The 12,500-nt window shown below is 42.2% G+C and overlaps 1 protein-coding gene across 1 annotated transcript in view; it reads left to right on the top strand.

Annotated features, from left to right (window-relative positions):
* Positions 1-6,874: 6,874 nt before the first annotated feature.
* kcnk9 (potassium channel, subfamily K, member 9) overlaps positions 6,875-12,500 on the top strand; it is an 89,310-nt gene continuing 83,684 nt past the window's right edge. Inside the window, exon 1 of the mRNA XM_063184940.1 lies at positions 6,875-7,475. Within this exon, the coding sequence (XP_063041010.1) occupies positions 6,875-7,475 (601 nt within the window). The remainder of the gene's footprint in view (positions 7,476-12,500) is intronic.

Raw genomic sequence — 12,500 nt, 5'->3', positions numbered from 1 at the left:
TCCAGCTGCGCCATCCCGCCCGACTTTACGTGTCATTCCAGGACCAGGACTACTTTTTCGACACACCACAAGAAGCCAAAGACTTTTATGACCAGCAAATCAACGTCTCTTAATAGCCCAGGCTATGATGACGAGAAGAAGGTTGGTTTCAGCCCCAGATGTTTAATATGATAACAAAATGATAATCTTCTTTAGTAGACCTGGTTTTTGACTTAATAGGCTACTGGAACTGTAGGCCTATTCTGACTGAAAAGTGTACTCTCATAGTACAGTGGCTTATCTGTATTTTATGAACAAAAGTTTCTTTATTTTTGTCAATATTACCGAAAAGTGTACTTTTATAGTACAGTGGCTTATCTGCTTTTTCTGAACAAAATTTGCATTGTTTTTGTCAATATTACTGAAAAGTGTACTTTCATAGTACAGTGGCTTATCTGTATTTTCTGAACAAAATTTGCTGTTTTATTGTCAATATTACTGGCATGTACTTTTATAGTACAGTGGCTTATCTACATTTTCTGAACCGTTTTTTTATTGCTTTTGTTACTACCTATCATAATTAATATTATGATGGCTATTCTTATTTAATATTACAATTTGGAGCCCCCGGGACAGTATAAGTAGAAGTAAAGTGAGATGTCCCCCGGAAGGACATTTTGTGTAATCCTGCTGCTAGTTCTAGTTCCGAGAACATGCTTAGGAATGTTACATAGGTTATACACTCTCTGTTCTGAGAGTGTATGGGGTTGTGTTGTGGGAGGGGTGGGTGGGCAGTGGGTGGGTATGTCCTCACTACATTTCTTGAGATTTTGTTATTTTATGTCCACTTCCTTGTCCATGTGTATATGTGCTCCCTATTCATTCATGCCATTCCCCTCCCCCTCTCAATATCTAGCTATGGCCAAACACTACAAGTTTACATATTTGACCATTAGATATGGCTAACATCACCAAAGGTTCTGGGGCAAACTTGAGGTTTGTGTCCTGGAACGTTAAAGGGCTAAATGGCCCAGTTAAGAGGGGTAGAGTATTATCTCATTTAAAACATTTTAAGACAGATATAGCCTTTTTGCAGGAGACCCATCTAATTACGAAGGATAACCTCAGACTGAGGGCATCATGGGTGGGTCAATGTTTTCATTCCAATTTCAGTAATAAAGCACGTGGGGTAGCTATTCTTTTCCATAAAAAAGTCCAGTTCAGCCCAAATAAGATAATAACCGACAGTCAAGGCAGATTCCTCATAGTTACAGGTTCACTTCATAATATTGCTGTTGCTCTTGTGAACTTATATGCACCCAATTGGGATGATGAAGCATTTGTCACAAAGGTGGTGTCAGCCCTTCCAGATCTAAACACTCATCAACTTATTTTAGGAGGTGACCTTAATTTTGCAGTAGATCCATCACTGGACAGATCTTCTAACAGGCAGAGTTCCCCTTCTAAAATGGCCAAAGCCTTTACAAGTTACAAGTTTACAAATAGGAGGTGTGGACCCATGGCGCTTCCTCAATCCTGATAAAAAAAACAGTTCTCATTTTATTCCCCAGTTCATACAAGTTTTTCACGCATAGATTACTTCTTTATTGACAGGAAGTTCCTACCAGTCGTCACTCACACAGAATACACAGCCATAGTCATATCAGATCATGCTCCGTTACTCCTGGATCTTTCCTTTAAACTTTTACAAAAAAACACGCCCTCCATGGAGGTTGAGTGGGGCATTACTTAATGATAAGGCATTTAAGACCACCATCTCAATAGCAATTGATGATTTCCTGTTAAATAATAACTCAGATTCTATATCTCCTTCTTTACTTTGGGAAACAATGAAAGTTGTTATTAGGGGAGAAATTATCTCATACTCTGCTAGCTTAAACACACTTAAAAAACACAATCAAGAACGGCTATTGGACAATATTAAAAAGTTAGATGACACAATATCAATGTCACCATCTCCAGAACTTGTAAAAGAAAGACAAAATTTGCAAATGGAATATAACCTCTTAACGACACATGAGACCGAAAAGCTGATATTGCACTCCAGAGGCTTTTTATATGAACATGGTGAGAAAGCAGGGCGACTACTAGCCCATCAGCTCAAGAGTCGCACAGCATCTCAACAAATTAGTCAAATAAGAACAGATACAGGAGACCTCACAGTAAACCCCTCTGTTATTAATGATACTTTTAAAAAATACTACACCAAACTATACACTTCTGAATCTTATAACACTGATACACAGAGAAAAAACTTTCTTGATAAATTGGAATTTCCACATATTTCATCTGAGACATCAGTCTACCTGGACCAACCTTTAACAATTACTGAAATCACTGAAGCAGTTAAACTAATGCAAAGCAGCAAAGCCCCAGGCCCAGATGGGTATCCTATAGAGTTTTACAAAAAGTTCATTGGTAAATTAGCTCCTTTTCTCCTAAACATGTTTAATGACTCTCTTAACCAGGGCATATTACCTGAAACACTCACAGAGGCTTCCATAACACTGCTGTTGAAGCCAAATAAGGACAGTACAGAATGTGGCTCATATAGACCGATCTCACTTCTGAATACTGATTATAAAATCTTGGCCAAGATACTAGCAAGGAGATTGGAAACTGTTTTACCCGACATCATATCATCAGATCAGACAGGATTTATGAAAAATCGCCATTCTTTCTCCAATATTCGTAAGCTGCTAAATATACTTCTAGCTCCTGCCCCTACTGACACATCAGAAGTGGTGGTCTCACTTGATGCTGAGAAGGCTTATGACAGGGTGGAGTGGGAGTACCTGTTTGATGTCCTTGAAAGGTTTTGTATAGCCACAAATTCATATCATGGATAAAATTACTTTACACTTCCCCCAAAGCTTCAGTAAATACAAATGGAACGAGATCTCAATACTTCACACTCTCCAGGTCCACACGCCAAGGGTGCCCCCTGAGCCCCCTATTGTTTACTGTGGCAATTGAACCATTGTCAATAGCACTCAAATCAGCCAGTTATAATCAGGGGATTTTCTAGAGGTGGTTTCTAAACACATTTTGTCACTCTATGCTGATGACTTATTGCTGTTGTCTCAGACCCCTTAACAACAATTCCACTTATAATAGAGCTACTTAATAGATTTGGAACCTTTCTGGGTATAAATTAAATTACTCAAAAAGTGAATGCTTCTTAGTTAATAACCCAGCCCCATGCATTACTGATGGTGACCTCCCCTTCAAGATGTCCAGAAGCAGTTTTAGATACTTAGGGGTGAATATTTGCGGACATTTACAGACAATTTTTAAAATAAATTTTCTACCTCTAATTGAACAGATCAAACTAGATTTGGATAGATGGAAGAACTTACATTTAACACTTGCAGGCAGAGTAAATTGTTTAAAAATGAATGTACTTCCACGCTTCTTATATCTTTTTCAATGTTTGCCCATCTTCTTGCCAAAATCATATTTCAATGCAGTTGATAAATTATTTTCTTCTTTCATATGGGGGAATGGGGTTCCTAGGATCAAACGTGGCTTTTTACAGAGACACAGATCTGTTGGTGGGTTAGCCTTACCCAACTTGAGAAATTATTATTGGGCAGCCAACATACAGAAAATTAGTCTGTGGGTTCAACAGCCAACACTAAATTGGTGTGAGATGGAGGCTAGATCATGTATCTCAACTTCACTCATGGCGTTGCTCACATCTGAACTACCCATTCAAGCTACCAAACACACTTCTAACCCCATTGTTAATGCTACCTTGAAGATCTGGTCTCAATTTAGGCTCACATTTGGACTGAAAGGGGCATCTAAGCATAGTCCAATCTGCAACAACCATCATTTTATTCCTTCCAGCATTGACTCTGGCTTTTCCATGTGGCAAAGCTTAGGCTTAAAAAGTTTAAAAGACCTCTACACTGACGGTTCTTTTCATAGCTTTGCCACACTTTGCGAAAGATTTCATCTCCCTCAATCTCATCTCTTTCGCTATTTTCAGGTCCGTAACTTTGCTAAACAAAACAATTTGGATTTCCCAAACACTCCATGTGATACAGCAGCTGACCTAATCTTTAATATTCCAAGCCATCAAAAAGGCATTATCTCAAAAATATATGGTTCAATATCCCAAATCACAGAAACTGGGCTTGACAAGATAAAAAGGAACTGGGAGGAGGAGTTGGGTAGTCCTATAGCTGACAATGATTGGAAGGAAGCACTCACTAAAGTGAATGGTAGCACATCATGTGCAAGGCTGAATTTAATACAGCTTAAAGTAATTCACCGCATTTATTTTACCAATGCGAGACTAGCCAAGATATATCCTAATGTCAAAGACACATGCAATAGATGCAATTTATCTCCAGCCAACATGACACACATGTTTTGGTCTTGTCCTTGTCTCCATGATTATTGGACTACTATTTTTCACCACATTTCCAAATTTCTTGATTTTACATTGCTACCAAGTGTAGAAATTGCTGTTTTTGGGATAATGCCAAATCATGAGAAGTTCACAAAATGGGCAAGGAACGTCATTGCTTTTGCATCTCTACTTGCAAGGAGAAGAATATTAATGTGCTGGAAATCACTGTGTGCCCCAAGGGCATCAACATGGCTTAGAGATATCATGATGTTTCTCAGTTTGGAAAAAATTAAATACAACTTAAGAGGGGCTCCTGAAAAATTTGAGTTAACCTGGAACTCTACATTAGAATACATAAACAAATTAAAAACGCTTGAGGATTCTTAAGCATGGCTAGAGCATAATCTGACCCCCTAACCAACTTTTCTATTGTTTTTGTGTGTGTTTTACTTTCAGTACTACTGCTTTGCATGTGCTAAGTTAAAGGATGTCAATAGGTTGGGTTTTCTTTGTTTTTTTATTTTCATTTTTTGATGGTTGCCAGTGGAAGGGACATGTGTTTATACATTTCTGAAAGTAGCTTATTTAACCATATTGTTTTATACACACTGTATTGTATGTAGTGAGGAGGGTGGAGGGGTTGGGGGAATGAAAATGTTTGTTTGAAAGGGAAAAAAAAAGGAAATTGAAGCTTTCAATGTTAATTGTACTTTTATATGTGAAATCAATAAACATATCTTTAAAAAAAAAGAAATATAATATAATATAATATAATATAATATAATATAATATAATATAATATAATACAATATAATATAATGTCCACCCTTTACTGTGAAAATGGTAAGCCTAACTGACGCAGCAATTTTTCATAACTCCTTCTTCATATAGTGGAAATTCACTGAGTTAGATCCAGGACCTGTAACCACCCATTGCACCTGTTCCGGGATGAGCGGGAGCAAGAGAGTACTAGAAATTTCACGAGTGAAATGAATGTTTCCATTAAATTGCTATTTCTGTCTACAGGAGCACGCCGATCCATCTAAAACCTACGCGCTCTCTCCCTGCGTAATGCTGCTGTCGTGCGTGACATGGGTTCCTGAGATTGCTGTGACTGCTTTGGATGAGGAGAAAGAGGAGGAGGGGGGCTACTCTGTATTCATCATAGAGACGTTTTGGGGGAAACTGTGTGTGGGGGTGTAAGGGGTGTCGTCACATGATTCGTGGTGAACTCCCCTGTAATCATAATATGTTGATGAGAGGGCGTGGTCGCCAGCGGCAGGCCGTGGGTGGGGGAGCGGGTCAGAGCAGACAGGGATGCCCAGGGGAGGCAGAGGAACTGCCGCGAACTTCTAACACGGGGAGCGGAATCACTGAAAACGAGAGGGACACTACAGCAAAGCAGATTGCACAGATCTGGCTGCTGTTGTTTTTGTCGAATTATATTTTAGCCATTTTAAGGTGAACAAAAAAACGACAATGCACACGTATTGAAGATACCATAACAACTGGATTCCGTCCAAGTGCCTGTATCCTGTTGAAAGTAGCATCATTCTGGCATCCGTCTCCCATCCAGTCAACGAGATAAAACAGCTCTTTGCCCTTGAAAAACAATTTCGGGATCCATTTCAACAGTTTCCTGGAGGATACGGACTTTTCCCCGTGTGGACGTGCGCAACGGTGCCACTCAAGGACGGCGCTCCCTCATCGTCTGGCAGAAACACGCGAGGTGGATTTGCTAATGATGACTGTTTCGGCACGTTTGGCAATTTCATCAGGTTTGCCTTGGTCTGTATGACTGTGTAAACCGTCAAAAAACATCTATTCTGCAGACGGAGGGATTTGTTAAGAGTGGATATTATGCGGATATTAAGAAAGACCTGTTGTTCTTTTAGTGTAAATCGCCACGATTTTTAGTCTCAAGATTTTAAAGCACAGCAAAACAACAACAGAACAAAATAACAGCATTTGTTGAAGTGTTATGGAGTAATAATACGCGCCGTGCCCCCTTTGTATCGGTGAGTCGCTTTTTGATAGTCCCATGAGCAGATTTTTTTCCTTGGAAGATCAGGCACGGTCGTGAATCCACACTCAGTCCGTGATCGACACAGCAAATTGCACTGTGTATATACCGACACGCATCCTCATTCACAGAAGGCAACATGAATTCTCGCTGTCTTTTCAAACTAACTTCACACTAAATATGGGGAAGCTATTCCTGCGCGGCCAGCTCATGGGAAGCGAGACGGGGATGAACAGGTTGGTTGTGGCCAAAACTTTGGAACAATACGACGAGGATGCGCGCCCTGCGTCGTTATTCTGCAGGATGTGGTAATCGTCCTTTTAATGTTCCAGAAATGCTACAATTGACACCACAAAAGACTAAAGTGAAGATTTGCTTAACTGTTGCATGGCATGCACTACGGAACTGTTGTTTGACGCGTGAGTTAGTGTGGAGTAAGCACTGCTAGTAGTCACAAGTGGACCGAGGCTATCTCTCTCCGCTGTTTGTTGATGGCCCTACGCGCCGGGAGGACTTGGTTTGGGCAGGTCTTGCGCAGAGTCTCTCGGCTGCAAGGCTCCTGGTCCCGGCGTTCAAGCAGTCTACTGTGTCTGTCTTCGAACCAGGAGCAGGATCTAGGAACCTGTTACAGGGGCCACAACCTCTCCCACCACTGCCCAGGTGGTGTCCACCACCGTCACCACCACCCCCAGCAGCACACCCGAGTCTGTCCTTATCCGTCTTACCGCTGCCAGAGCTTTCCCGAGTGCTGCGCCTTTCCGGGTGATCGAAGGGGACATGAACCCCTCACTCGCCGGTTCCTGGGGGCCATGAAGCGGCAGAACGTGCGGACTCTGTCCCTGATCATCTGCACGTTCACCTATCTGCTGGTCGGGGCCGCGGTGTTCGATGCCTTGGAGTCGGATTACGAAATGCGGGAGAAAGAACAGCTGGAAGCGGAGGAGAAGCGTCTCCAAGGAAAGTACAACATCAGCGAGGATGACTATCGCAAACTGGAGACTATTATCATGGAGGCAGAGCCGCACAGAGCCGGGGTTCAGTGGAAATTTGCCGGCTCCTTTTACTTTGCCATCACAGTAATCACCACCATAGGTGAGTGTGCGATTCAGTTTTTGTTTTTGTCAGACTGGATAACTTTGATTCCTTCACTCGTGTCATGACATAACGCCCCAAAGTGTGTGTGGAGGATGTTATGACGTGTGCAAATAAAAGAAAACGTTCAATTGCCTAATTGTCTAGTAGGGCGGTCCTACTGTAGTTTGTTTGAGGCAAAGTGACAATCTTTGGGTTCATCGTGCTGTACTACTGTACAAATTTTGGTGGCGCGCAGAGGTGCCAAGAGAGACCGGTAAAAAAGCTGAGTTACGTGCGTGTCAAGCCGAGCCAAGCTTGCCTGTTGCACTCTATTTCATGTTTGTTGTCTCAGATGATGAAACTGCCTACTTGGCATCTTTTTCGGGCCGCTGATCCTGTTTAGACGGTGTGTGTGTGTGTGTGTGTGTGTGTGTGTGTGTGTGTGTGTGTGTGTGTGTGTGTGTGTGTGTGTGTGTGTGTGTGTGTGTGTGTGTGTGTGTGTGTGTGTGTGTGTGTGTAAACACCACTCAAGATAATCACATAGCCTATATTTTAGCAAAGTCAGCATCCACTTTCAGTCTGGAAAGTTTGCATTTTATTTTTAATCGCTTTTCAATGATTATTTTTGTTTCTTAACTACAATATCGTCGTAGCTTCGCGGTTACTTGATAGGTAGGCTAATAGCCTTTAAGATGGACTTTACATAAGAGAACGTGAGTCTCACAGTAGTGGTGTGAGGCGTGTACCAGTGCGCGTGGTGCTGAATGGACAGCTCCCCACAGCTTCAGACGCAGTTCCACTTCAGATGTGACGATGAACACCAGCACGCTCGCTATACAAACACAGAAACATGGTGAATTTATTTTATTTCTGTGTGTGTGTGTGTTTTTTTTTTTTTTTAATATATTATTATTATGATCAACAGAAGGGCGCGTGAAGCTAGTGACAGGGTGTCACTTCTCGGTTCAGTCGAGGACAAAACGTGCTCATCTTTTTTCTCTGCCCCCCCCCCCCCCCTTTCTCTCTCTCTCTCTCTCTCTCTCTCTCTCTCTCTCTCTCTCTCTCTCTCTCTCTCCTCTCTCTCTCTCTCACACACACACACACACACACACACACACACACACACACACACACACACACACACACACACACACACACACGCACACACACACACACACGCGCACACACACACACACACAGTTTGAAATTGCGTTTGACCAGTCTCCGATGTGCAGTTAAACATATCAGACATTGACAAAAATCACACACACACACAAAGACACACACACTCACACACTCACACACGCACACACGCACACACGCACATTTTATGTAGGCTACTTTATTTGATTCCACATTACAAGTTAATATCGATAGGAACCAAATGTGATGAATAATCCAACAACTATTTGAACAATTAACATCTTGCTATGGGAGCATCATTAAGAGTACAGGAAACCTCTTCTCTTCCAGATGAACATGCTCCCTATCACAGCTGATATTGAGCAGTATTTAGCTAGCTGTCTGGACCTTCTTTTACTTAGTCCACCGATGTTAAGTCCACTGACCACCAGCCTATGCACATGGCCTAGACTGCCAAATACAAGAACAATGAGTACACATTTATAGCCACAGCTTTCAATGGCAGATGTTAGAGGACACACACACACACACACACACACACACACACACACACACACACACACACACACACACACACACACACACACACACACACACACACACACACACACACACACACACACACACACACACACACACCTGTTCACAAATAGAGTCTAGTATAGCCTGCCCTACAACATTCGTGGTGGTGCGGCGATATTAGTAGAGTGGAATCAACAAGTGCAGTTGTGCAGACTTCCCGTGTCGCCTACTGTAAGCAAGAGCGCCACAAGGGTCTTGCCCCTCTTTTATAGTCGGCCCAGGTCTTTTCCCCTTCACTGACTTTTTCCGATCCATTTCTCCGTCGAGCAACAGTGTCCATGTGCAGCGCATCTCATGCGGAGAACAGGCGCTATAAATAGAAGCACTAATAGCGCTATAAATACTGCTCTGCTGTTGTGACACCCGAATTTTCCCAATTTAACTTTTTTTCGCTAGCAAAAACAACTATTTAAATGAAAGACCTGCACAGTAACAGTTCAAATATGTGTCTCTTTCTGGTTCAATGCGGGTTTTTCTGTTCTCTTTCCGCGTATGCGACAAGAGAGTGCGTTTTTGATGAAACGTGTTGCTTTGGCGCTTCAGTTCAGTTCAGATGGGAATATCTGCTGCAGTGTGGGGGGAGGGATGAGTGCTCTGCTGGTGTTCTACTCAGGGGCGTAGCAAGAAACTGTGGGCCCTATGTACAATCAGATCTAATAGCGCCCCCTCAGCCATATATCTACATAAATCAGATTGTGTGTGGGGCCCCTATATACATGGGGCCCTGGTGACTCAGTCACAGTTTAACCCCCTGAACGACACCCCTGGCTCTGCTTGGTAGGGGGGAGACGTGCCTCTCGGTCCTTGGCTCCGGATCATAGGGTTGGTTGGTGGAGGGAGCAGAGCAGAGCAGAGCAGCAGCAGATGTTAGGAAATTGGTTCTGGCTATCCAACACTTGGTGGCCAAGGCAAATGGCAATATGTTTGAATGTTTTTTTTTTGTGGCTTTTTTGCAACATATATTTTTTTTAAATATAGGCCTATAATAGCCCGTTTTATCCATTAATAGGAATCTGTGATGGTGATGGTTGGGTGGGTGGATGGTAATGGTGTTTTTGGTAGGGGGTTTAACTAGGGTTAAATCATGGTATTTTAGTTATTTTAGGATACAGCTGTTCGTGAAGTTATTTAAACGTAGCAGGCTCTTTTTTTATTTAATCACAGCTGTTATTTTATTAGCAGTAAACAACATCAGGTGTTAGGCTACTATGGCCTCTTGTAGCAAAAGCCCCCTTCATCCAATGGGCAATAACGATTTTGCTTTTCCGCACATCTGTTTCACCATACGACAATCAGCTCAGCATTCCCCCCAAATGCAACCACCATCATTTTTTTTATTGTTTGGATGATTTCAGCTCAACATCACCCTAAACACACACCCACCATAATTTTTATTGTTTGGATGATTTCAGCTCAACATCACCCTAAACACACACTCACCATCGTTTTTTTATTATTGTGTTTTGATGATTGCATTTGGAGTGGTTAGACCTGTTCAGTCATAACTGTAGGTAGTTCAGTCGGCAAATAGCCCCGACAGTAGTAGTCTATCTACCTGTGATGCACCACCAGCTGGGTAAACAAGTCTCTTTATGAAGTCATAACCACCGAGAAACTCACTGTTTTGCTTTGCAGTGTTGTGCTTAATAACCTGGCGTTGTGTTTTCATATTGAGAAAGTGCTTTTAGTGGTGCTGATGGAAATTAGGCCGTATTATACTGGGACTATTAGATATGCACACACGTGCACAAAAACACACACTCTCTCTCTCTCTCTCTCTCTCTCTCTCTCTCTCTCTCTCTCTCTCCTCTCTCTCTCTCTCTCTCTCTCTCTCTCTCTCTCTCTCTTTCACACACACACACACACACACACACACACACACACACACACACACACACACACACACACACACACACACACACACACACACACACACACACACACACACACACACACAACTCTTTCGACTATCTGTCTGTCTCTCTCTCTCTCTCTCTCTCTCTCTCTCTCTCTCTCTCTTCTCTCTCTCATTATCACGAACCTAGAACCCATCTGTATCCTTTTGTAATAACTTAATTCATAAATATTTCATTTACCTGTAACAAAAAGCCCCACAGCATGTGGACTAAGACGTACTTCCTCACCTTTAGCGTGCATCTGCATGCAATATGCATGAAAGAAGGCAATTTATTTCTGTTTTTCTCAGAGCAAAGCAACAGCAACAACAAACACTGCTAGCCTATACAGCCCATTATTTCCCACCGGTAAGGCATTACATATCATCTACAAATGATGAAGACGTAGACAACAGATGGACTGAGAGGGGAGGCCAGCAGGCAGAGAGATGCGGAAAAACGTATTGCATGCAAAGACAGACAGGTGATCTTCATAAGAGTAAGAGTATGTACATCTCACCTCTCTGAGGTCAGGTGCAGGATAAAAGGTGTAGGCCTATCTGATAGTGGAAAGAGCAGATGTCCGCACACTGCTGCACTTTGAAATTTAATTCAGCTCATACAACGTTTCGACCCAACAGGGTCTTCATCAGGCAAGACAGACAGATGAACATGCAAATACACACACACACTTAACATCGGACTACAAACTTATGAGACACAATGAGTTAGGGGGCAGCCTTGGCCTAATGGTTAGGGAGATGGTCTTAAGATCAGAGGGTTGCAGGTTCGTATCCTACCCTTACCTCTCGCCCTACACCTCCATCCATGGCTGAGGAGGCCTTGAGCAAGACCCTTAACCCCACATTGCTCCATGGACTGTAACCAATACCCTGCAAATCACTGTAAGTCGTTTTGGATAAAGGCGTCAGTTAAGTGTAAAGTAATGTAATGTAAAAAAGAATAGTGAATACAAATTATGGACAGGGGTGCTTTGGTGCAGAGCTCTCCTCACAGTCCCGCCTGAATAAAGCCAAAATCCCAAAGAATCATTTAAAATGATGAACAATATATGAACTAATTAATAGTTAAAGGCTCAACAAATTCCTCATAGGTAGTAGTTGAGAAGTGCTACCTACATATTTCCTTCTTACTTGTGATAAAGTGGTAGCTGGGAGTGGTTCGTCTGGTGAGGAGGGCTTTGTGTGGATTCCACTTGAGTGTTCATGACATTTTGAAAATCCCTCGTCGATATTCAGCCATGACACTAATGTAAGAGCTTCCTACATGCCTCAGTTACATGGAAGATAGCAAATGAGTTATAATATTGCATACTCACAGCTATTTCACGGTATAAAAGCCATTAAGCAACTTAATATGTGCATGTAATAAATGAATTGTACCTGAATTGATACGGTACTTT

This window comes from Engraulis encrasicolus, chromosome 20 (genome assembly GCF_034702125.1).
Source record: "Engraulis encrasicolus isolate BLACKSEA-1 chromosome 20, IST_EnEncr_1.0, whole genome shotgun sequence".
Classification (NCBI taxonomy): Eukaryota; Metazoa; Chordata; class Actinopteri; order Clupeiformes; family Engraulidae; genus Engraulis; species Engraulis encrasicolus.
This window is presented reverse-complemented; position numbering and strand designations above follow the sequence as displayed.